Here is a 26630-nt window from a genome sequence, read left to right on the forward strand (position 1 = left end):
AACAGGCAGGCTACTGTCTAAAAATGTCTCTTACATAAACTGAATGTGGCAAAAGTGCAGTTAAACCGTGTTTACATGGCAGCACTGATGAGCTTAAAGTCAGTGACATTAGACCCCTTGCAAGTAGTGAGTAATTTGTGCATAATTTGGATCACAGAAGAGGTGGAGAGCAATAGAGACGAGTAATAAGGTATTTAAGTTCTTTGACTGCGTGTGGTACAGATTTTATGTGTTATCTTAGACTGAACATCTCGCTTTATCCCCGTCATCTCCAGGGACCTAATTATTACTTATCCTACCCAAAGCATGTGCACACGTACACATGCGCACACACACACACACACACCCACACACATAATGAAGACAAACATCTCTGAGGCTTTCAGCACCCAGACGGATGCTCCCAAAGAGACACATCGGGATCTATCTGACAGTCCTTCTGTGAGGACGACCAATGAGCTGGCAGAGCGCAGGGGTCCTGGCATGTTGTCACTCAACTGATGTTTTTATCATTCCTCCCTGAAGTTTGAACATTAGCAGATTAATGGAACAGATGTCAAAACAAGAATCCATAAAAAAACACAAGTCGCATTTCATACGCAGTTGTTGCTTTCCTTGCATCATCAAGAAGTTCACCAGAGGCTGGGCTAACTCTGGCAGATTATTCAGAGCAACTAAAACTAGGACATCGAACTGTTAATTATACACACAGCTACATCATTACCAGTCAACTGCTGACTACTGGGAGGAAACAGACAGATCAGATAGATTGACACTGACAGATAAAGAAAAACATACAAATAATAAAAATGAACATCACTGGTTGTCATGGTAACGACAGCATGTTACTGTGCAGATCAGGGAATTTGTGCTTTCTAACTTTTGCTAAAATGACCAAAAGATACTAATTATGTCACTTTATCAACTTTATTACTACATATAGATGCGTTAGAAATAGTGCAACCTTATTCGCAACTTTCATCCCATCATCGGTGATCTTTGCTCAACTGCTAATGCTATGCTGTCAACAGAAGTGAAAAAGATTTCTAAAAAATATCATCCTCAGCCACAGGGGCATAGCACTTTGGCTTCCAAATATCATTTTTGGAAACCATCAAATCACTTTGTCCTCTGGAGAGGGAAGAGCGTTCTTGTTGCAGCTGTTAGGAATAATAAAATAATGGTGCAAAGCTAAAAAAAAAACCTCCTACGTCTTCACTACATCAAAGGTATTCAGTGACCACACAGTGTAAATACGTAAACTGCCTTCAGGTTTATCTCATCATGACTTAACACTGTATAAGCAAGAAGAAGCATGGAATACAGCTCTCTTTCATTTCATTTCACACTTCATACACATAGTTATTAGCATGTCTTCTCATGTTTTTGGTCAGTCAATATATACTATGCATGTGATGTTTTTAGTGTTTAAATTCATGCTCTCTTCCAGTTTAGGGACTGGAAAAGGCTTTGGCTTGGCACCAGCAGTTGTGGATATCAGTATTATTCAGGATACAATGGTTAAAATTAAATCTAAAGGAGGAAGCAAAGCATGCATGTGTTTCTAAACAGACACAATAAATAGACGTCATATGCATATAAATCATTTTCTCTCACCCCCACCCTCTCTCTATCTCTCTGTAACACACACACACACACAGACAGAGAGAGAGAGAGAGAGGAGAGAGAGAGAGGCGGCAGTATCCTAAGCCAGAAGCATGGGCCAGAAAAGGGATTACGACATCGCTTACTTTGGAGGACCACGGCTGCAAGCAGTTGGCATAGCAACGGACCAGGAAAGCCATTTCCACAGGAGGGAGGGTACCAGCGAGGGGAAGTTTCCCCTCGTTCACCAAGAGATGAAGAAAAAATAAATAAATAAATAAAAGAGGAGGGCAAGGGCTGACGCTGATGTCTCTGCTGCAATAGGAGAATTGTCCAGAAGGTGATTTTCTTTTAGAAATCCTCAGAGTTGATTTGGCAGTAAGAGGCAGAAGATCAGCTGGATGACTGTCAGATGTCACTACAGAAGGAGACTTAAAGTCATGCCAGATCCATTCATGTGTCAAGCTTTCTCTCTTCTACTAAAGCATTTAAAGGAACTGCAATAGGAAAGCTTAAAACACTCCTAACAAACCTTGAGTACTGGGAATCTGCAGAACATTCAAAACTAATCCCAGAGGAGAAAGAGGCTGAATGGTAGAAAAGATAAAGACATCCAACTTAACATCCAAGTTTAGCAGATTTTTTTTCTGTTTCAAGTTAAATGCAAACACTCATTCAGTCATTTTTGTCTTCTTCTAGATGCACTTTCCTTTTTTAAAGAAGCAGAAGTTCCTCTCCTCAGAAAATGAGCCAGTGCTGGATAAAAAGAGGAGCTTCTCCGTGCATCTGCAGCCCCCTGGGAAGAAGCCTTTTGCCTGGCTTAAAGTCATCCAAACAGTCCCCCTCTCAGCTATCAAAAAGCCTGTATCGTTTGCCTGCAGCTCTGCTCTTTTCCTCACTCACTGTCTATGTCTGTCAAACTCCTGTTTCCTCTTTGCAACTCTTTATCTCTCTACAGAGCTCCAGTGGTGCATGCGGTCCATGGCAGCAGCCAGCGATCCCACTCCCGTAAACCCCGGCTTCAAGCTCTCATCCCCTGGTTGACGCTCACACCTCACGCCGGCATTCCTCCTCCCCCTCCCACCCGCGGAGAGAAGCTACCGTGGATAGGATGCTGCGCTGTGGAGAGCCAGCCGCTAATGGGAAACAGAGGAAAGAGTGAGAGCGAGGGAGGAGGGAGGAGGGCGGAGGGAGGAGAATCCAGCTGAAAAAGAATGACATCACCTGTGCAGCGAGAGTGAGAGAGAGAGAGAGATAGAGAGGGAGAAGGGATGGGAGGTGGTGTGGATGAAGCAAGAGCAAGCAGGGGGAAACTGCATTAGATGGATTGGCTGCTGAGCAGATGTGGATGAGAGAGAGAGGAAGAGAGATGGACAGAGAGAGAGAGTGGGAAAGACAGATAGAGAGGAAAGAGAGGGAGCATCTCTATTGATCTGCTGGTAACATAAAGCTGAGTGTATCAAGGCAACCCCCCCCTTTTGTGAGCGTGCCGCATAAATTACACAAAAAAAGGGGGTGAAGCATAAATCACAAAGCCGCTATCAGATACAAGGACAGACGCTGGCGGTGTTTTGGCAAATGTGAGCACATTGACACAATAGCACGAGGCGATAATGGGTTTTCCCCCTCCAAAAAGCCCCCCGTCTGGAGGATTTGCGACACAGCAGACAGGATTTGATGTATAAGAAAGGCACACTACAATCACAGACTCACATCACTCTAATATATTACACTGCTGAGCAAAATACTGAGGTAATAAAGGCATTAGGGCTGAGCGGTCTGTAGCTGTAAACTACTGTAAACTACTTTGGTTTATCTCAGTTGAAGCATCAAATGTAGGATATCAGTCAAGAAAGTTTGACTAATAGCAACCCTTTCAATTTGTACTGTCAGTTTAAAGTGTCAGGCACAAACCCTGTAAGCACTGGAAACAAAGATAAATGTGGTTGAAAAGTCAACCATTTTTAAATGTTTCAAAGCATTTTAAAGGACTTTCTTTCAGTATGAAGCAGGTCACACTGCGCGTTAAAATGCAGTTGAAACAACAGTCATATTTCGCCTTGACAACTTAAAGTTTTTTTACAGAACCACCTAATTAATGCATAATGGGAATCTCAATCCCTTTAAAGCTAGCAAATGAAGCAGAAACTCAGTGGGAACAAATAGTAAAACCATGACTTGAAATAATGATTTTTATTTTCCTTTTCTGGGCCGTTTGGACTTTATTAATTAGAAGAGGAAACCTTGAGGCTACAAATACTAATTTTGCTGGGAAAAAGAGGCATTTATCTGAAAAATTAAAGTACAATATGAAATTTCTACATTCATATTCCTTTTTTGTGCTGCTGAGACAAAGATGAGAGGGAGGAGGGATGAACTGAAAGCAGAGACAATAGAGGCTGTCTGCTTGTTTGAACGGCTGATTCTCCTCCAGCAGAGGAGAGATGCCAGCTCCTATTACCAGACACTTCAGAGAGGGGAGCATCTTTCTCACCCTCTCCATTTCTCTCTTTCTGACCTCGCTCAGTCTCGTTCAGTATATTGTGAGCCCCTCTCGCTGCCTCTGCTTTTCCTCTGCCCCTGACTGTCCGTCTTCTTCCCCCTTTCTCCCTCTAACTTAAAATCCCAATGTTTGCAGCCTCCATCTTAGCTTAGTTTCCTTTTTTTCTCCTTCTCGCTCCCTGCTCCCATTTTTTACTCTCGTTCTTCTTGCTGCTGTGAACCAGGATCTCTACCCTCAATTCTCTCTCCCCCATGTGTGTGTATGTGAAACAATACGCACCTCCCAACTAGGAATGACATCATCTTTTTACTCTACAGCCAATCAGATGCAAGCACATGGAGCCCTGCCTTCAGAGGAGTGTTATGTACACTAGATAGATAGATAGATAGATAGATAGATAGATAGATAGATAGATGTGTTTGTATATTTATGTGAAAGGAAAAAGAGTGAAAAATAAGCATGCAAGTATGTCATTAGACAGCTCTGTGTGTGTGTGTGTGTGTGTGTGTGTGTGTGTGTGTGTGTGTGTGTGTGTACTAGCTGCAGTCCTTCCCTTCTGCATATTAGTTGTGCATACATCATTCCTTGACCTGCTGTCAAAGCCCCAGCCCTATTAAACACATACATGCACACACATATGCAGATACATTAGATTCACACACAGCTCAAAGAAATATAATAAAGGCAACCTATGAGACAGAATATAAAAAAAAAAAAAACACTTTCATCTACCCCTACAGCTGCACAGCACAGCTGCACAGCACAACAGTCCAGTTTTGGACAATCAGCTGGTCTCTTGATTTAATATTTAGAGTGCAACAAACAGGATCTCTGATTAATTAATAACCATGAATTAACTTACAACCAAAACTTTAATCACACAAGCGAATGTTTTGCTTTTCTTTACAGTGACTGATGGAGTGCATGAATTATTCAGTCTATCCTTTTTTAAAGTCCTTTGAACATGTAACTCAAGAAAAAAATGGTAGTGGTACTGCTAGTGATGTATTTAAGTTAAAAAAAAATCCTCCAAACTCCAAAATACAGTGTAAAAACAAACAATGTTTTACACAGTGTAACATGCTCTGATGTGTTTTCAATCAAAACTATCATCACCACATACATCTTTGCATCTGCATCTTTGCATCGTCACTGAACAAAGCAATGAACACAATGACTAAAGGTGCTGTCAAAATTTATACAATTAAAGCATTTCATGACACCTGCCTGACCAAGGATCTGGAGTCTGGTCAGTCTGGTATCTGGTGAGTCTGTGAAAGAAAATAACTCAGACGGAATAAATTATCTCAGACAATGAGCCAGACCGAGGCAAAAAACAGAAAGCATAAAAAGATAAAAAGAGACAAAAGAAAAGAAATAATAGAGCCAATGTGACACTAATAAATGCCAGATAAAGAGAAAGAGAATATCTCCACACATCTCTGTTGTGCAGCAGTCTAGAAGCATTTATCTAAAAGAATGTCCATTTAAGAGGAGGATTTAGAGGAATTAAAGTCAAGACTTAAATGACAAATACAGGTTTTACACTTCTTAGTTGTATGTGGAACTCATGAGAGTTCAGAGGAGTCAACGGTCTGGCCTTGTGTGACTGACCTCATTCTCAGTTAAAACTGAAAAAATAAAGACGGCGCTTTTCTGCATCAATCGTCTCAGAGGACTGTTTACTGTAACTCGCTAAACACCACATGATGATGTGGGATCTGTCTGCAAAACACAGAGCAGGATACACGTCACACAGGAAACGCTTCCTGGAACAGTCTGTGCGAGACTCTGTGTTTTCATGCTTTTGCCAGGTAAAGTCAGGTGAGCGTTTTTGAGAGAGAAAAGAGGAGACAGCCACAAATAAAAACTTGTGTCAGAGAATCAAAGATGAAGAGATGAAATGAGAGGGAGATCAAGTAGAAAAACGTGGGAGAGAAGCATGAATATGTGAGTGTGTGTGTGTGTGTGTGTGTGTGAGGAACTTGCAACCAGAAAATGCATGAAAAATTGCAATGTTTTGAAGAAACATGACAAATTCAGGCAGACGCCAAAAGACAGGAAATGTGACCTGTCGAATGATAAGCGGTCAGACAGACAGACTCACACGAGTCAGCTTATACTGACTAGACATGTACATAGCATCCTGTGTGTGTGGGTGTGTGATTTGTGCGTTGCTCACTGAGGTGTGGCGTGGCTCAGGGTTTTCTGGGGGGGGGGGGGGTCTAGTTTCTCTTTTGTCACTCAGCCTGGCGCTACTGGGACAACTGCCCCCCTGGGACGCCACACACACTTTGTATACCCTCACGTGCTTGCACAAAGTAGCCAACTGCATTCTGTATACAGCGTGTGTGTATGTGTGTGGCTACTGCTCACAGCTAATCAGTTCTGCCAGGCTAATTAAAACGAGTCATCTGACGAAAGCTCCTGTAGTGCTGTAACACACAAATGTGGCGTGCACACACACAAAAACACACCGAGAAGTGCTGACTTGTTAAAGCCCTATATTTCTCCGCTGGGTGGCCACAGACTAATTTCCATAGACAGTCCAGAGTCTGACAGCGTCTCTTTAACAACACAGCTAATGAGGGGAGATATAAACCAGTGCTTGTTTGAGGCAGCACACATCTTTTTACAGCATCAGGTGAGACTGGAGTTTGGAAGCATGCTTACACATACAGACAACAGGCTGAGATGGAGAGTTGCTCATTCGAATTGGGCGCTCTTTTCTCTAGTCAAAAAGGTCTATCACAATTTTCAAAGCCAAAGCTGATACATTCAAAGACCTTCTTCTGTCTGACCAAGACAAAAAAATCCCAGCAAAAATTTTTCCTTTTAAAAGCAGGTACCAGGGAACTTTTGGAAATTTTGCTTAAAAAATTACTTTGAATCACTGAATTTGTTGCAGATTTTCTGTCAGTTGAATATTTATAAGCCAATTCCTTTGGCTCTACAACTGACACCGAGTGTTGTTTTGATAACACAGCATATGATATCTGAATTAAAGAACTACTGTGCTGCTGTAAAGTATGTCAGAACACCTGCACAGTGGGTTACACTGAACTGCTTTTGAAACATCTTTATCCTTTTTGAAACTACATAACAATGTTTATTTTGAGTTAAAAAGCTCTTTATTCAAGGTCTAAGTCAAAAATGTTTTTAAAAAATGACATGACTCTCACATCAGGGAGTAAATGGTTAAGGCCCTTTCAGCAAATATGGAGGTACTGCTGTTCAAAGTCAAATATAATTTGTTGGTTTCCTGTGTACAGTAGACGAACACACAAAGAGCAGTGAGTCCTGTTCACACAAAAACAGAGGCACATATGTGTACATGCAGCCCACACAGAGACAACTACATGAATACGATGACTGAAGCAATCTGATCATATGTGTTTGTGTGCGTACACACTCTGTGTGTGATTCTGTGAGCGTGTGTCTGTCTGAAGGACAAGACAGGAATTCCTGCCATTTAAACCAGCCCTTCCCTTTCCGACTGGTCCCCACAGAGAGAGAGAGAGAGAGAGAGACAGAGAGAGAGAGAGAGAGAGAGAGAGAGAGATTCAAGCTCAAAACAGCTAGAGAAGCAAAAATATAGAAGAGGCAGTGAAAAAGGGTGAAAATCATACAAAATAGCTCCATCTTCAATTTATTGGAATCACACTCTTGGCCAGTTGGTGACAATCTTTATTTTGGTCTGCCAGAATGAAACAGTGAGATGTGATGATGTGTAATTTCCACACATTTTCTAAAATAAATAAATAAATAAAATTGATAGCACACAATACAAAGCACACACACACACACAATGTACAAACAAACTGATGACAACTAATTCAATGTAATCCCCTCCCACTCCAGGGAATACAGTGATTACGTTAAATAGAGATGAGTGGGTCATCATAAAGAGTAAGAAATAACACAGAGGACAAAGCACTGGAGAGAGACATATCGAAAGCAAATAAGAAGAGACAGTGAGTCAGTGGCGTGCGTGCGAGAGGAAAAAAAAAGTGGAAGGAGTAGACTGGTGGATGAAAAATTTAGACAAACAGAAGGAAAGGGGGGTTGTCAAAGGAGGAAAAGGACTGCCAGCAGGATTTCGGGAGGTGAAGGAGAGGGAAGGGAGGAAGAGTAAAGGCCTGTAGATAAGGTGAACTGTAACTGTCCTTTAGCTTGAACTGTGCGTTTGTGAACTGAGGAGAAATTCAGGAAATTATGAAGCAGGGTCACAGGTTGTCTTAAGCATATAAAGGGCAATTTGTCATCACAATTAAAGAGAAAGATGAGACAAAAGAGAGATAAACGTACTAAGTGTCTATTTGCTTCTAAACAGGGAAGATGATGGCTAGCCGGGGGGGGTGATAACAGGAGGATAAGAGACAGAGGTAAGAGGAGGAGGAGAGAAGAAGAAGCAGAGAGGAATATAGGGAGGGAGTTCAACAAGGTTGTCATCTTAGTGCTGCTGATGTAATCCCTAAAATTAGCAGCAACAACAGCCGCAGATAGTGCCCCACTGGTACACTGCGGTGGCCGGCGTAATGTACTGTACTCTACACAGGCTCATGCACATGCACACTGTCAGGATGTCTGCAGGTTTCATAAGCCAGTTTTAAGAATGAAATGCAAGACCAGATTTTCACTGTGACATGAAGAAACAAAGCTCGCAAAACAGCCTACTGGTAAACTCTCTTTTACGTTATTTAAAGAATTCACAAACAACTCAAGGAAACCTGTCACTGCATGTGTGAGAATACGGCCTTTCATGATTATTTACAGACCTGTGAAGGTGTTTCAGTGTGTGCGTTCTGCATGGACAGTGAAAGCAGCAGGAGTTCCAGGAGTGGGACTGGAGCACCAGCGAATGATTGTGGTCTGTGGTTTTGTTGGCTGTTTGAAGGCAATGGCCCAAGACTCAGCTGAGTGTTTTGAGCCTGAGTCACAATTTGAGGAAGTAAACAAGTCATTGATTGGCACATGATCGCTGTAGTAGACCATGCCAGCTGTTTGGATGAAAAATATTGTGGTCCTTTTTGCTTTTTCTTCTTCTTCGTCCTTTTTTTTTTTTTTTTTTTTTTTTTTGTTTTGTTACCTGATGTTACCCTGATTGTTATCTGATTTAAAGCTCTTCCCTATTTTTTTGTTTGGCCCTACTTGTGGTAGACACACGTGGATGACATGGGACTGCAGAGAAGCATCTGGTTTGGACACAGTGCCACCCTATGACTTGTTTAGAGCCCAGAAATACAATTTTTTATGTCAAAGTGGCAACCAGTACATGTGCTTGGTTGATAGCCTGACTCGTATGTAAAGCAAGAATTTGCAATAGAGTGAATAAAGAATGGAAAAGGATCAACCATTCATCCCTGGACCAAGTTGTTGTTGACCAAGTTTCAAAAGGTTTGAGAGGCATATCAGTTTGTCTTGAAGCGTTTAAGTCCACCTCACTGATAGTCAGAGCAACTTAAAATAATGCAGCGTCTTACTCGCAGGTACTATTAACACTAGTTGGATCCATTCCTTCTCTCCCTCATCCTCCGCCAGCCCTCCCTTGCTTTCCCATCTTAACCCCTATTGACCCTTCCATTCCCTCACCCCATCCTTCCTGTCGCCCATTAAATCCCGATCTGACCTTCCCACAACCTTCACCTTTCTGCCCTCACCCCACCCCCCACCCTCCTTCTGCTGCACGCCCCACTCATTTTTTTCGTCACCTGTCAACCTCCGTTATCCTCCACTCTTCATTTCACCTTCAACTCCTCTTCTCCACCTCAGCCAACTCTTAGTCATCCCCTCGCAAGCTCCTCACTGCCATATATCCATCCTGTCTTAATCCCTCATTCTTTATCATTCCTTCCCCACCACTTCCCCTTTGTGTCTTACTTTGAGTCTGTCTTTCTTCACCACGTCCAAAGGTACAATTATCAACTTTGCCTCCTAACTCCCGTTCTCTTCCTCACTCCTCTTTCCATCCTCTCCTCTACCCACATCCGCTTTCATTCTGTCCTCTCTGCCCTTCTCCTTCCTCTCCTCTTTGATTTTTTAAAAGGTTATTCTCATGGCATCTCTGCTTCACTAGACACTGGATGGTGAAAGGACAAACAGGAAAAGGGGAAAGGATGTAAGAAAAAAATTTGATCAAAATAAAGCATTGCTAAGTCATGGTTTTCTTCCTTTGGCTGCTGAGTCACCTGAATGTTCTCCCCATCTTAGTTCTCTATGATTGGTTTGCAGTGTAGTTGCCATGTTTCACTAGTTGGTGAAATGCGAAAGAGAAGGAAATGATGTGGCATGTGAGAAGCATTATTTATTATTCAAGTTTCTAACCAAATCTAGTGCAAATTTTAACAGAATTTCCAGAAACCTAGCAAAGGAAATGTAGCTAATGTGCATTTCCATCCACCACTGTTATGTGAATATTAGGTTTTGTGGCGCTAATTCTCCAGTTGGGTGCCATTAAGGCATCGAAGCCATTCATGTACACCATGATTGATTGGCTGGGTGGAAACACACTTATTGTTTGTGTGGAATGCTGTTAAAGAACTACATCACCATCCATCCTGGGCACAATAACAACAGTTATGACAATGCTCAATGAGGTAAATGATGGGTTAAATTTGCTGGTTAACAGAAACAAACCCTCCCACAGACTGACTCATAGTCACTGTAAAAACATACACATTTTTGTTCCTTATTCTTTTTCCTTCCCACTTCTTCCTGGCTCCCCATCTCTCCCTGGGGCCCTGCTTGGTCTAGCAGTGGCAGAGCTGGCTTAAGGCCCTTGGGGTTTTGCCGGCCCCACCTGCATTCTGATAGAATGAGACCAGATGAGCTTGGGAATGGACTGGGTGCATTAAAGCAGCAAGGGGCTTTAAAATATAAACAGCCCAGAATGCTTCAACTCTGCAGAACAGCACAGGGAAGGTGAAGAGCAAGACAGAGATAAAAACTTCATACTGTATGTATCCATGTTTAAACCCACAGCTGAGAAGTACAAAAAAAAGTGCTAAAAAATCAGACACACCCAAACACTGGGTAAAAGTCACACGCACAGCACATCTGCAGTTTTACCGAGGAGAGGATTTTTAAAAACATGCACTCACACACGCGCTAATGACAATGAAAATGAAGCCAGGAATATTACGGGAATGTTAACAACTCTGTTATTTCACGATGCCAAGCAAAACTCAATAAAACTGACCAGCACCACTGAGCTCATTCCAACACAATCAGTGCAGGAAATTGACTTTTTCAACAAATCCACCACAGTGGCTGGTGCTCCGCAGGCTTCCCAGACATGTCCACTGTTTAACCAGCCTCTTTAATTTTAAAGGAGACTCAGGGGAAGCAGTTTTAGCAGCAAAAGAGGCCGAGCAAGACTTAACAGCAACAACGCAAGCAAGTCTTTCCATCAGTCCATACCCGTTACCTTCAAACCTGAGCAGAGGATAAAAGATGATGCAGAGTTACTTTGTCACTCCTTTTCACACCAGACTGACACTGCTATGACAAAGCAATTGTATGAGTCACACCTATGACTTGCCTGCTGCATGATGAATGCAACCTTAGGCTTAACCTGATTGTAAGCAGTGATGTTATTTGAGTAATGGCAAAGCATGACGAGCACAAGCTCATCAAATTTAACAAAAATGATACCAACACAGACAACGTCATCTAGGTAAAGTCATCGTTAATGGATCCCTGAACAGAAACTGGTATCATATGAATTATGAGTATCCATTTTGTTCTGAAGTGTCGCCATGATACAGCATTACTTCATCACATACTATACAAGCTTTTATATAGAAAAAACACACAATGAACTCAGTAGTTTTCATGTGAAAGTAGCTAGATTCTTCAGATTGATTGAAGTTTATTTATGACAAACCAATTTAACCTCCTGGCCCATTCCGCAGCTGCTCTGGAGGTTTCATACAACCCTCCTCAGCAGATGGACGATGTCTCCTCCACATACAGGTCACATCCAGCAAAAAGCAAGCTACAAGTAAGCATTTAGCGTGGGAACCTGCATGCTGTTAGAGGGCCCTCAGCTGTTTTCTCTGATAGTGGTGCTGCTACTCTACTTACTAACCAAAATGTGTGACACCAGGTTTTTAAAATTAGTACAAACCTACCACTGCAGCTGCTGTTTTGCAGTGTCACCTAACTCGCATCTGTTTCTTTGTGTGACATACTGTAAATCCTGTATGTTTAAGTTAAAATAATCAGCTATGATTTTGTATATTACACAACTGAAAACAGACATATTTTAACATATATCATTTGGGGTACGTCCTCATTGCTGTTTAGGAACAAGTGTGTGAAGATCTGATTTGTTGCTTCCTGTGTGCAGAGATTTCTACTCAGTGACTTCACACCTAAAATCCAGAGTGGGCAAACAGGGCATGACTACAGTAAAGAGAGAGCTGTTTCTGAAATATTTTCTTGAACAGCTTTTACCAACCTCCCCCTCTAGCCAAAGGAATTTCATTAGATTGGTTCATTGGTGGTTGAAGCTTTTCATAATTAATGCAGGTCTGCACGTTTGACTCATGTGTGTCCCAGGTTAGACAGGGTGAGCTATAAAGTGAGAGAAAGAAGGAAAGAAAGACGAAGCAGACGTTTTTGCCTTCTGACACAGGAAGTTAGCCAACCACAGACGTTGCAAGAGACATGGTGTTTCCGGTGTGCACCGACACTTGGTTGCTTCAAAACAGCACAGAGGATGCTGCTTCATGCTCTGCATGTTTTCCATCAACAGGTCCCAGACAGAGCTAGCCGCTTTAAACAAAGAGGGCTTCACAACAAAAACAACAGATGAACCCTGAAGAATATTAAAAATAAATCGCTATTTTGAAGTGAGTCCAAAGTGTGTCAACTTCTGAGAGTCTATATTCACATCTCACTTTGTGTGCTACTGGCTTGTTTCTCAAATAACTATCTTTTAAACTCAGAATCTAGCACAACTTGGACCACAGAGGCAGCATAACATCACTCTCTGCTGATTCTATTCAAGCGTTGAGCAGACTTCACTACCCTGTGCAGATGGCTGAACCTGTGTCATGTTAAATTAATGATCCTGGGGTGCCACGGAGTAGCCCGACTGTAAAAGCCCTTCGAGCAGGTTTCCCCTGCAAGGCAAATGAGGTGATGGGTTCATCTATCTCGCTATCTGTGCAGTGAGAGAAAGACAGTAACCCAGTGAGGCATCTGATGTCTTAATGAAGTGACTTTCTCTGTGTGCATGTGTGTGCTGTTCTGTTTCTTTGCAATGTGTGTGTGTGTGTGTGTGTGTGTGGTGTGAGTCTGAGTCATTAGTGAATCCCAGTGGTCTGTTATGGTAGTGAGAGAATGCACAGGATCTTCTGTCTACTGCCCTGCTAAAAGAGGAGTCAGGTTTCTGGATCAATGAGACTAAATCACAAGCAGAGTCACTGCAGAATATAAAGACAGTAAAATAGAAAAATAATATTATAAAGGCTGTTCTAATCAGTTTGTCTTTCTCTGCTTCAGAAAACTAAGAAAAATACATCCAGTAGGCCAATACTGGTGTGATTTGTGGGTCAAGCTGTAATTATCTGTTCAAGACACAACAGATGCTATATTTTCCTCCTCTTTATACACCATTTTTTGGACTCCTCTCAATTCATAGCTTCAGGAACTTCATTCATTCTGGAGCAAGCCATTAAGAGAAAGAGAGAGAGACACCAGACACTAGTACAGAGCAGTGATAATGGATTACTGATGTTATTATGGTTCAATAAGGCCTCTAAACAACATCCTCTGATCCCCAGCCAGAAAAACAGCTCTCTTTGAGTGTGCGTGCGTGCGTGCGTGCGTGCGTGTATAATATACATTTATAGTCTGTGTAACATCCACACTACCATTATATCATCACAAATGGGCAACCCCCAAAGAAAAACAATGGAGGTTTTTATGACATTTTCAAGGCTGTTGTAACCTGGTATTCACCCTGTTGGATCATTAATCACAGAGAGAGAATGTATTTAATTGATCAAATGATCAGTCTATCAATAAATCAATCACTTAGTGAGAGCAAACTCACTATCATCCCCACAGTAGCAGACATAATGCTTCAACTTGAAGAGAGATGTGTTTGAGCAATGCTTAGTGAGTATTTTTGCAGGGATATAGCTCAGTATGTTAAGATTCAAAAATATAGTCAAAGGATAAGCCTTGAACAAATGCTGCCATTGTAAAAGTCCCACATATTACTATATTACTATAAGGCCATTTCATTGCTGCATGACTGCAGTTTGGAAAATACAAAATTTAAACCTCTATTCGCCAAAGGAAGGTGAAAAGAAAGGTTTGGAATGCAGCGTGTTACATCCTTTTCCTTTTTCTTGTTTATTCTTTATTTTCTACACTCTTGTACCACATGTACTTGTATAATAATGTATGTGACAAATGAAGCTTGATTTGAGTTTTATTTTGATTTAACTACCACCAGATTGAGACATAAGCCAGATGTGTGGATTCTTTTATGTTCCTCTGCTAACACAGAAAATGTGGGGAAACTGAGTGTTGGTACTATGTGTCAGCTAACCACCAGAACCCACCAGATGGTCAGCGATATAGCTCACAAATCATCAAATCACAAAAAAAATCACACATTCTCATTTTCTCTTCCAGGGATAAGAGTCAATAATGGTCTGATCTAAAACAGAGGGAGAACCTGAACATGATGTCGCCAAGGGTCGCCTCAAACCAGTCTCTGTCTTGTAAGGTTTAGGAGTTAAAACGAAATGTTTTGTCTTCCATCTGTTAACAAGTCAGTTGCTGTTCTGTTCCCAGCATGCATCTGTTTATTCCACAGTTAGCCCCCTTCCTATCTGCCACCCACAGTGTCAGCAGACAGCAGTGCGTGCCTGTGTGTGGCAGCCTCAAAATGACCCGCTTTTCCCAACGCTGCCTGTTTCTAAACAACAGGTGCCCTGAACCTCACATCGACACATGACTCACACACAGACATTCACACAACGCTATGCCAGACACACTGACAGACAAACCCCAATAGATGTGGAAACACTGCGAGGCAACAAGATGGAGCAGAGATAGTCATAAATGTAAAGTAATTCTGTGCTTCCCCCCTACCTGGTTGTTGACATAATCCTGAAGATGTGGCACCGGCAGTAACATGAAAAAAGAGGAAAAAGCAAGAAGACACAGTCATAATGGAGGTGGTGAACACTCTGTATCTGTGTGAGGATGGTAACACGATAGCACATCATAATCTTCTAATCTATATTCTCATTTAATAAAAGAAAAGTGAGCATGTCGAGGGCCCCATTTGGTCCCTTAACAATGACCATGAGTGTTATAAATGTCACAGCACTATGATGTCTTCTATTAGGGATATTTTCGTTTTGCCAAATGTGTCCCTTGCTCATCTTGCCCTCAAGTCTTGCTCCAATTCAATGCAGGACTAATGTAATTCTCTGTATTTCCAGGACATTTGCACTGTTCCACTTGTTTTTTGTCCTGCTTCTTTGGAGTAGTGCTGCGCTGGCACATCGGAGTGGTTAGCCTTTACATAATAAATACAGTCACAGAGAAGAATGTGGTGGGATTCGGCGATGCTGAAGGCTAGAAATGTAATTTAAAAATGTGGAGCAATCACCAAGAGACTACAGAGGCAGCAGGTAGGGTCAGCAGAGGACACTTTAAGCTCTCCATTAAGCCCCTTTGTAATGCCCCAGGGAGCTTTGCATGAGCTGGGAAGAAGTGTGTGTGTGTGTGTGAGCTAAGTGCCAAAGTTTGCGAGCCTGTGAGCGCGTGTGCATGAGTGTTTGCGTGTGTGTGTGCCAAAGCGTGGCTTCTGGTGATTAGTCAAAGCTGTAACTGACACACTGCTGGCCCCAGTGATCCTATCAGAGGGAGGGAAACTCAACTTCAGACAAAAGGACACACACACACACACACACACACTCTCACTCACTCACTTTCAATACTTTTCTTACAGAGACTTTGTTCAAGAAAAGTTAGGGAAAAGTCCTGCCACAGTATCAAGTGGTCTTATGAGAGACCTAGATTGTGTCTTTCTACGAAATTCCCCTTTTGATTGTAATGAAAATGTAGGCAACATGGTAATGTTTTTGGTGTTTAACCTCTTTAACCTAAACTTCCTCCTCACATTTTAACTGTAACAGAAAACACAAAATCTTGATGAGTCTGAACAGATCTAATATCTTGTACTAAATACTGTAGACAGAGTAGGAGGATAGAAGCTGAGGACACTTTCCAATTTATGTCATGTGCCACTGCTAAGACTGAAAGAATTCATTAGTCATTGTGTGTCAGCAGGTTTCAGAAAAACAGACTTGTGAAGAAGGCTATGCATATTTAGTAATGTTAAAGGGCAGTTGTGTTTGATTAAGCTCCTACTATGAAGGCTGTTCTAACCTTGTCCCACATAAATCTAAGAGTGTCTGACAACTACATTCAACACGTAAACACTAAAGAAGGTTAGCGTGAGCCTCCGCTGATAGTGATGGTGTTACTCCTACCGTGTTGTAGCCGGCGGGTTCTTGGCCGTCTGTGATGAGTTCCCGCTCTCCCCTGGGGTTGACCCTCCTGAAGCGCCGCCTGGACCTCCGCTGGGATCCCTCTCTCTGTAGAAAACCGTCGTCCCCCTCGCTGCCGTTATCCACCTGCAATAAACAGTCAACACCCTCCTCAGAATAGCAGCTTCTACGGGATTCACAGCCACAACCTTCAGGTGCGTGGGGACAGCTGGAAGACCGGTCCTCACAGCTGCGTTTAAGAAGTTCGGACTTTTGGATCTTAGGACCCGAGTTCAGATTTGTAAATTCCAAGTTCTGGCTCTCTACTTCTGATTTCTGGTTCTCATAATCCAAATTCTGGGTCTTAAGCTCCATTAAGTCTGAGTTGTGATCCTTGGATGTGTTCCCTTCCTTTTTCCCTGGCTCTGCTTCATGTCCTGGAGCTTCTGAGATCTGGCCTTGCTCTTCTGCTGGCTCCTGGTTGAACATCCAATTCTTCCAGAGTGCAGACAACCGGTGCCAGCGGAGCACACTCATCCTGACACAAGGACAGGACCAGAGCAACACATAAAAGCAGGAAATACCACGAGAGGGGAGGAAAAAAACAGCGGGGAAACACTTCTATTCAAAAGCTGAATACAAGTGTTGCGTCCAAACTTTTCAGAAAAGGTCCAAAACCCTGAGGGATCCTGAAACATGACATCCTGTGAGGCAAGCATCCAGAACAAAAGGAAGGAAAGATCAAAATCAAACGAACAAACAAACGGTGCGACAACGAGGGGAGAAAAAATGAAGGTTGTCTCTCTTTTTGTCTCAGAACTGGCGAGAGTTGTCCTCTTCTCGGGGCCCGAGGGTTCAAGACAGAGTTCAGCTGCTCAACACGTTGCATACTCACAGACTTACTCACATGTTTGCTCGCTCGTTCTCTCTCGCCGTCTGACACGCGCACAGAGCATACACTGAGCCCACAGTTTCCTCCAGGAAACCGTAAATACACAAATATCCTCACGAGGCAGAGAAAAAAAAACAGCGCAGCACACAGATTCCGGCCATACAATTCATTCCCCGTAGTGTTTTTTTGTGCCGGTCTGTTGTTGCAAGAGGAATTTGTTTTCTTTCTCCATTACATAATGTTACGAAACTATGCATAAATAGCCTTATTATGATGATACTTAAAAGTTTTAATATTACACAACTTTTAAAGTGTTTTTCAAAAACAGTTTTTATTGGCTTTGCTAAGTTGTTTTCATTTTTAAATTTTGCTTTAACTTGTCTTTTATTCTTTTCTCTGTAGTTTTTTCTTTTTTCAGGGTCCAAAATATGTAAATCGTGTGTTAGCCTAAATTCCCCTCTCCTCACTTGACTGTCAAGGGTTTGTCATCAGCTGCTGATGCCTAGTTTCGGCAGCGAACTTCATCCTTTGAAGTCTGATTGGATAATTTGGTGCCTTTTAACAAGTGTGCCATATGCGTCTGTTTGCAGGGGTCAGAATACCACTGCTTGTTCCTTCCAGTCTGTCTAGGTTTCTGTCAGTGTGTCTTCCAGTCTGAGAAGCCAACAGAGGAATGGAATTAACAAGATCCATCTGGTGGTGTTTGAATATTTTTAAGCTGCATCTTCTTGCCACTCCTCTTTCTGTTTGTCTTCCTCGCTTACGTATCTTCATTTTCTGGCCTCTTATCTTTATCATTTTCTTTTCCTGGTTGGTTATAAGGCTCTTGAATGCCTTCTACCTTTTACTCATCATCTGCATTTTTCCATTGTGTGTCTAGTTATGTACTAAGCTAAGCAATACTTGCTGACAGCTCAAAAGCACTGATTTTGCACACCAAGAGTCCATGCATTCATTCATGTACTATATGTGCATTATTAGTGTCAGAAATCAAGTGAGTGAGTGAGTGAGCGGAGACTAGCTAAAATCTATTTCACAATCCTGCAAACTCTTCAATCTCTTGCTGATGTGCTTTTTTTAAGTGTTTTCAATAAAAAAAAAACATGAAAAACATTCACAACTACAACTAATGCACTTAAAATGTTACATCATTAAGGTAATAGTAGGGCTGAATAGAAGATAATATCCAGACCAGTGAGACCTGTGGCCAGTGACCAGTTAGGATGTTCTCTAGACCTTGGAACCAATATAAATTCAAAATATGTAAATGAAAGGGCTGCTGGTACAAAAATATGACACATTATAGACCATATTTACACTTAGAAATTATGAAAGCTCAAATGGCTAGATTTTGATATGAAATCTTTCAAGTCTTTCAAATATTTCCCTCGTCTTTCAACTCCTCTTTGAACTTGATAATGCCATTGGTATGAAAGATTTCGTCATACCATAAGTATTCGATTGCCAGTTTTTTCTATACGTGACCATTGTATGGTTTCCCTCCCAGACCTCATGTAAGTCTTAAATATACAGACCCTATGATCGGCCACAAAGAGTTATGAGGAGTTATGACTACTGCGTTTATGCAGACTAGGACTGAAATTTGTGTTGTCTACATTACTGTATTCCCACATGTAACACACAAAATAAAAACTCATGATAACTCCAAATCATAATAAGGCTGGGATTATGATTCTCAAAGGCAAACATCACAGAGTAGTTGGAGTTAAGACAATCTTGCACGCCGATCAGAGAACAGCTTTAAAAAGAACTGAAGAAGATGGACCCAAAGATTTTCTGTCACTGCTTAAATGGGACTCAAAAGCTGCTGTGGTTTGATACAGGCGGAGGAACAACCTTGTGTCAGGGAGTTCTGCTGTAATCTGCTGTAATATAACTATTGAATTGTGGGTAGTTTTGCTGTAATGGACTCTGAAAGAACTGCTAGAGAGATAGTTATGCTATAAAATACCAAATATCAGTTGTAAAAGGGGCCAGTATTGGAATCGATGTATCCCTCCTTGTGGCAAAAAGTGTCATCTTGCCTTATTTTAATGAGCCTCATGAGACACACAGCCTGAAGGTAACAAACAAGAAATTCTTGGGGGGAAGGTTAGAAATGTGCCCGACTTTCATGTCTATCCTGTGACCATATAAGTATTGTTTTGTCTCCCCGTGTACGTGACTCTCTGGCTGTTTGACTGAAAGTAACCATCTATCCCATGACCACCAGTAATGTCAGCCACTGAGGACTCTTGCCTTTATGTTTCTGACATGGTCACGGCTATAATCTGACTATATTTCCTGTTTCCTCTGTACGTTTAAATATGTGTGTGTGCTTAACTTCACGTCTGTTCATCTGTCAGTTTACATTCCTCACTGTCTATCTGATGGTTTCCCTGCCACTGTGCATCACCCCTGCTAACATTCTTTTTTTTTGCTCTATTCATTCATTTCTCACTCCACTCCTCCTCTTTACTTCCTTTCATTCCCCTCCATTCCCACCACACACACACACACACACACACACACACACACACACACACACACACACTCAAAAACAACCCCGCCCTGTCAGTCTATGAATGTCACTCCTGTCCATCCTGTGACCAGAGTCATGACGACAGCCGCAGATTACACTCCCTCTACTATTCCCATGGCCCTAATTAGCTGATTGGCTGCAATGCAGTGTGACTAGACCGCAGTCCCTCTGCTCTTGTGTGTTTATGCGTTATTCTCAGAGTGTATATGTGCACGCATGTTTGTGTGTATTCGCGCTCCAGGCTGCTTTCCTTGTCATTTTGTATGTTTTTCTTCGATTTGGGGGGAAAAAGACATGCCACTGTTTCCTCTGTCTGTTCAGCTACACTGAGTGCTGCTTGTGCCTGAATCCTCACATGCAACAATTACTGTGCATCAAAAGAATTTTCCCAGGAAATCCTCAACTGACAGCAAATATAAAAGCTATAATTCACTTGATATAGGCTAAATGGTGACTGTGTTATATGCCTTGAAAGAGTGGGATTTCAGTTTACTGAGACATGCTGCAGACTGATGCCAGAGGATCATCTGCTTCTACTAGTCATTCACATGAAGACAAGCAGCGCTTAATCAGATTAACATTCATGGTGAAATCACCCCTTCACCAGGATGATGAGCATGTGAATCTCTTGACTTGAAATTGGCACAACTTGACATTTAAGTCCAGGTCACTTTAAATACTGATATTTTCAGACCTCAATGGCCATTTACAGCCAAATTGCACAGCTGGAGCAGCAATTATTTTCATTATAGATTCACACAGTTGCATAAAGCCTAAGATGCTAAGATAAGAAGATTGTTAAAATAAGGATGGCTACTGTTAAGTGACTACTGAGTGAGTGTTCTTTTGTGTTAATGTGTTTATATATTTGTTTAGCATTTTATTCTTTATTGTTTGTATTTGTGCAACTAAGTCACCATAGTTTGTTGAAGGGTCATTGTGCAATAAAGAAAAGTCTGACTTGGAGCAGGACTCTGGCTCTACAGTCAAGATCCACCCTGCTCCACTGTGCTGCGGCTGGTAGAAGCGTTGCAGGCAATAAAGGCGGACAAGGATATGCCTGGATATTAACAACAACTTCCTCTACACAATTTAATTTCCTAGTTCTCAGACAAAAATGCAAATACTTACAGATGAGAACAGACATGTCCATATGCATAGACACAGAAAACACCTCATGTTCTCCCTAAGGCTCCAATCAGCTGATTCACATTGCCTCTATCTCCTTTTTCCCCCTTCCATCACCACCAACATCTCTGCCTACTCCTCCAGGATGACACACAGCAGATGGTTTAGCATAAACCGAGGCAAGTTCAATAAAAACCAAGCTTTTTTTTTTTTCTTTTTCCTTTTCCTTTTTTTTTTTGATGGAAAATTGATTTTATCTTTTGTTCCCCAGGCAACTGAGTCAACTGAGCTGGTTGTTTTTCTACAATGCCCAACTTCACATTCCCACATTATCACACAATCATACCTGGAAGATCATCAGTACCACCACTCCCTTTTCCTGCAGCAATAGCCTCTGAATGGCCCCACGGGGGTAGTTAAGGACTGAGTGCCTTGCTGAAAGGGCACCTCAGTATTATAACCCTTTTTCATTACAGGAACTTTCCACGAAAATGATGTTCTGATGTCCCTGGAACTATCGGGGTGGAGTTTGCAGCCTGGACACTTACTTACCGGTCAAACACAAACCTCACGGCTGCTTGAATGTGAGTATGCACAGTAAGCAAGCATGGGAATTTCAGGATTAATGTTCCAGCAAAGATATGTGATAGACTTCCCAGCTAGTCTAAAAGGGATCAGGAGATAATAAGACACACTGGGTGAATGCGAAGCACGTTAGAGTGAGTGCAAGAAATTTCATCAAGTTAATGACAATGACCTTGATTATTCTGTGTCACAGTTGTTGCTTTGTCACTGCTCTGTTATCAATCTAATTTATCTGTCACGGTTTTTTAGACGAGGCAGTTATGCAATGCGTGTAAGGGACTTTTGGTTTCCTGAGTTTGGTTGCTGCGGCTCCTTGTTTCCTGGGGCTGTTTGATCAGAGAGCACCACTGGTTGAGAGGGGAGAGTGTTGCTCATTTAGTTTACCTTTTTTCAGATTTGAGGTTAATTTGTAGTTAATTTGTGTTTCTTTTATCTGTAGGCTACTAGTGCTCCATTTCTTAACTGCTAATTCTTTCTTTCTTTCTAGTCAACAACCCAAGCTAACACCATACATAAACAAACACTGCGTATGACTAATGTATGACTTTGCTTGACCACTTAAATATTGAAAAAGGTTACAAAACAAATGCTGCACAATAAAAAGTGCAAAAAAAGTTTTCTACTCTGCTCAAGGTAGAAAACTTTATTCTTTATTCTTTCTGGCTGCAGAGGAAACATGATTTCCTGTAAACTAGGGGGATTTTCCCAGTAAGGAACAACCTAAAGCAGTAAATATAAATACTTCAGAGTGAAACTGGTTAAATCATCATTGTGTTACAACAAAAAGCAACAAACCCTGGTAAAAATGACATTCATTTAAGACCTTGCACATTTCTGTTTGACAGTTTGTCTGAGGACGATACAGTTTCATCACTGTTTCCATGGCTACAGCAGTGGCAGTTATCTAATTCTGTACAGTCATAGCAACAGAAATCTCTGATGGGGGTTTCTTAAATTCTGCACAAAACATTCTGGGGAATTCCTGTAGCATCTCAGAGTCCTTTGACCTCACTGTTACAGGTCAAGGATGATGTACAGATAACTATCAAGAAATATCAACATCACATCTGCTCAAGGTTTGGTTTTTATTCCCTGCTCAATAAAATCAGTGGAACTGGTGCTATCTGCTGCTATTTGTGTGAAACTTTACTGCTTATCCTGTCTCATCCTATCTGATCCCTCTAGTCCATCAGACACAGAGACTCAGGAGAGGGAAGAGCAGGAAGGACGTATAGAGAGGAGACAGAGAGACTTGTGAGTTCTATGACCTTGTGGAAGCAGACAGAAACACACCACATCTGTATTTATATACGCAACATATAGCATGATGAACTAATTATGAATAAATGATTTTGGATATTCTCAAAAGTTTAAGGAAACATTTCACCAGTAATCAGAATGATTCATCAAGACTTGAAACACAGACAGAGGACATAGTCTAGATTTTCATTTATGTAAATGAATGTTGCCGTTTTGAATTTTTGTAGATGGGAAACACTTTCAGACTGGTCCTGCTGGGAATATCTCCATGAAATATGATTAGTCCAAAGATAAGATCCTCATCCTTGAATCCTTTTCAATCATAAAAGTGAAATGCACAATACTTCCATTAAAGCATAATGTAAATTCTACATTTGTGTATTTACATAATCATGCACTCTCCTGTCGGGCTCTTGGGAGCGGTCAGAATAATCTCTGGCTGTTAGCATCTTTCAGACTTTGACCATCCTCAACACGGTGTGTTGTGCCACTATTTATTTATTTACTTTTAAAGATTATTGTTGAGCTTTTTTCCCTTTTTATTTTATAGCTAAGTGAAACCGCAGACGGTTAAAAGCACTACCAGAGCACTTTGACACCACTAATTTTTGACATCTCGACAGACGATTTGTTCACCATCATTCTTGCTAATAAGGTATAAAACGTTTGATTCTATTTTGAGCATTCAGATTTTATTTTCCACTCTTCCTTGGTGTGAATAATGACACAAGGGGCGGCTGTGGCTTAGGAGGTAGAGCAGTTGTCCACCAATCAGAAGGTCGGTGGTTCGATTCCCGGCTCCTCCAGTCTGCATGCCGAAGTATCCTTGGGCAAGATACTGAACCCCAAATTGCCTCCGATGTGTGTGTCACATCGGTGTGTGAATGTGTGTGAATGTGTTTAGAAAGCACATTAAATATAGAATATGTGCTGTGTGAATGTGTGTGAATGGGGTGAATGTGATCTGTAGTGTAAAGCGCTTTGAGTGGTCGAAAAGACTAGAAAAGCGCTATATAAGTACAGTCCATTTACAATATATCCTACCAATGAAGTTCATTTAAATATGAATTTGCGGACAGAAATGTAGGGGCACAGACTTGGAATAGCAGAGATGAGGGAGAAAGAGAAGAAGAGGAAGAGAGATGAAAGAAAGGGAGAAAAAGGACGAGCAAGAGAAGAGTACAGGGGGTAAAGGTAACACAGACATCAAATAAAGATGGAAAAATGAATAAAATCAAAGGGCAAAGACAGGAGCGGAGGGAGGATAAAAAGGGATGTGATTGGGAGGGAGACAGAGACAGAGAGAGGCCGTCAAAGAGATGGAGAAAGTGAAAGGGGGGGGGGGGGGAGAGAGAGAGAGAGAGAGAGAGAGAGAGAGAGAGAGAGAGAGAGGCAGTGTTTCTACTCACCACAATCATTTCTGACGGCTCCAAAGTGATGCATTCACAGCCTCGTCTGCCCCCCAGCTGCTTGCCAAAACTGTAGAGAGAGCGTGCACACAGACACAGACAGACACACACACACACACACACACACACACACACAAAGGGTTAAAACAGAAACAAACCTAACACAAAGATAAAATGATCCTCACTCACTGACAGTGGAGACAGATGCAGTCGATCACATTTGCTCACCCACAGACAAACACCAGCATTTACGCTTTTGATATTTACTGTATAGCAAACACTATTCAACTTTGATCCTTCATATCAGAGTGTTGGTCTCGGGTAAACACCCAAGACCCAAATCTGTCAACAGCAGTTCATCTTATATAAAATACATTGGGCAAACAACCCATTAAAAGAAGTTCAAGGGGCAGTTATTGTCGATTAAACTGCTGCAGGTAACACATTTTTAAGGCCCTAAACAGATACTTTCATAAAAGCAATTCCTTTAATAAATCATAAACAAGTGTAATGATTTGGCTCCTTCTTCAGACCTAGTGAGAGACACTAGGTTTATCAACTACAAGTAAAGAGTAAGAGAAGCAAGGATATGTACAACAGAAACCTAAGACTGGGCACTAGTGTATATCAGTCTCTGACATGGCTCAGGTATTAAAGCACTGCAGCTGGGCCACTAGTTTGTGGTGAAGGTCTAACCGCAGCAAGGAAAAAGACTAAAGATCAATAAGGCTCTGTGGATGGCACCTCAAAATAACTGTACACAGAGACTCAACCAACTCTGTGTGATGTCCATCCTAGTGCTATGTTTTAAAACTAGCACGATACACTGTCAGAAAAGACCTGTTCAATTTGATCAATCTATTTATAAAGTTAATTCCTGTGACTTTTGTGATGTCAGAAATGATTAAAAAAAAATTCACTGCTTCATGATAGCTGCTCGGTGAAATGGACGCACTGAACTTCTAAATGTCAAGCTGCCTCATTCACGAGGGCCAGTTTTGGTTGGCCAACATCAGCATCAAACCACAGTGTTACCAAAAAAAAAGTCTATGCACAATGTGAGTCTTTGTCCGCGGGCCTCACAGGTTCAGCCGCATTCGGGTGGGTGTCCTCTGACAAGCGGGAGGAGAGCAGCTGATTCTGTGGTGAGACCATGTGGCTCGGCCTGCTCTTTTCTCGTCACATGGAGAATCTGCATGACATCGCAGTGCACTCTGCGAGTGTGTTTGCTGACAGTAGGAACTCTTTTTCTCTGTCAGCCTTTCTCCTTAAAGCCCCAGTCTGAAGCACACAGAAGCAAGACATCTTGGCAGAATTCTAAATAGATTTTGAAAAGCTGATTTGCAGCAGTGCATTGTGATGTCTTTCCTTACTGGTAATGTCGAAACACAGAAAGTGTTTGACTTTAATCTAATGATTTCTTCAAAACACAAACAAAGCGCTTGTATGCAGCTGATGTACAAATTCATTTTTACTATGATGCAAACACTTACTGCTAGAGCTGTAACTAATCTTTATGTTCATTGTCAAACAATCAACTCATTAGTAATCTATCATTTAATAGTGAAAAAATATCCATTACAACTTCATTAATGAATAATGTGATGTCTTCAAACTGTTTGTTTTGTTTTTTATCACATTTACTATCATATATGATAAAGAAAGCAGCCAATCCTGATATACAAGAAGCCATATCTATGCTTAAATATAGACTTCAAAAACTAATTGGTTATCACGATGGATGGTGTTAACTGATCTGCTGTTCCTTTTCTGTCAATTTCCGTGTGATGCCACCTTAATAAATGCACATCTGACAGCTTAAATATAAACAAAATGTCTTGATGTCAAAGAACAGACCAGTGTTTGAAGTTTGAGACATTCCTTCCAAGGCACCTTTGAATATCTCCCTCTCGTCAGAGCATCTGTGTTTATGCATATGGTAATTATGCATGTCTCTGTTTCCCATGAACTGTCTAAGTACGTGAGTGTGTGAGAGATACCCCGTCTGAACAGCTCCATCAGTGTGTGCGGTGATCCCTGAGAGCAGACTGGGCTGCAAACATGTCCCCCCGTCCCACCCTCCCACCCCCACCCTTTGGCATGCTAAAAGTGGCGACTCAGCACTGTTTAGGGACCGGGGGAGTGGCTGTTTTTAATTATGGAAGCGTGCTGAGCTAGGAGA

At 41.6% G+C, this 26630-nt stretch overlaps 2 protein-coding genes across 8 annotated transcripts in view; one reads left to right on the top strand and one right to left on the bottom strand.

Moving 5' to 3' along the window:
* The window catches only part of irf1b (interferon regulatory factor 1b), a 323207-nt gene that overhangs the window by 154892 nt on the left and 141685 nt on the right, over positions 1 to 26630 (top strand). The gene's annotated exons all lie outside the window — the stretch shown is intronic.
* The window catches only part of rapgef6 (Rap guanine nucleotide exchange factor (GEF) 6), a 140606-nt gene that overhangs the window by 70536 nt on the left and 43440 nt on the right, over positions 1 to 26630 (bottom strand). For 2 of the 7 annotated variants that reach the window (XM_051078809.1, XM_051078810.1), the window contains 3 exons: positions 24449 to 24518; positions 16636 to 16779; positions 15224 to 15241 (listed from right to left, as the gene is read on the bottom strand). In XM_051078809.1, the coding sequence (XP_050934766.1) occupies positions 15224 to 15241; positions 16636 to 16779; positions 24449 to 24518 (232 nt within the window). Of the gene's footprint in view, positions 1 to 15223; positions 15242 to 16635; positions 17806 to 24448; positions 24519 to 26630 lie in introns of those variants that run through there. The other 5 variants (XM_018691620.2, XM_018691618.2, XM_051078808.1 and 2 more) reach the window with 3 other exon arrangements.

Source organism: Lates calcarifer, linkage group LG20 (assembly GCF_001640805.2).
Source record: "Lates calcarifer isolate ASB-BC8 linkage group LG20, TLL_Latcal_v3, whole genome shotgun sequence".
In the NCBI taxonomy this organism is placed as follows: domain Eukaryota; kingdom Metazoa; phylum Chordata; class Actinopteri; family Centropomidae; genus Lates; species Lates calcarifer.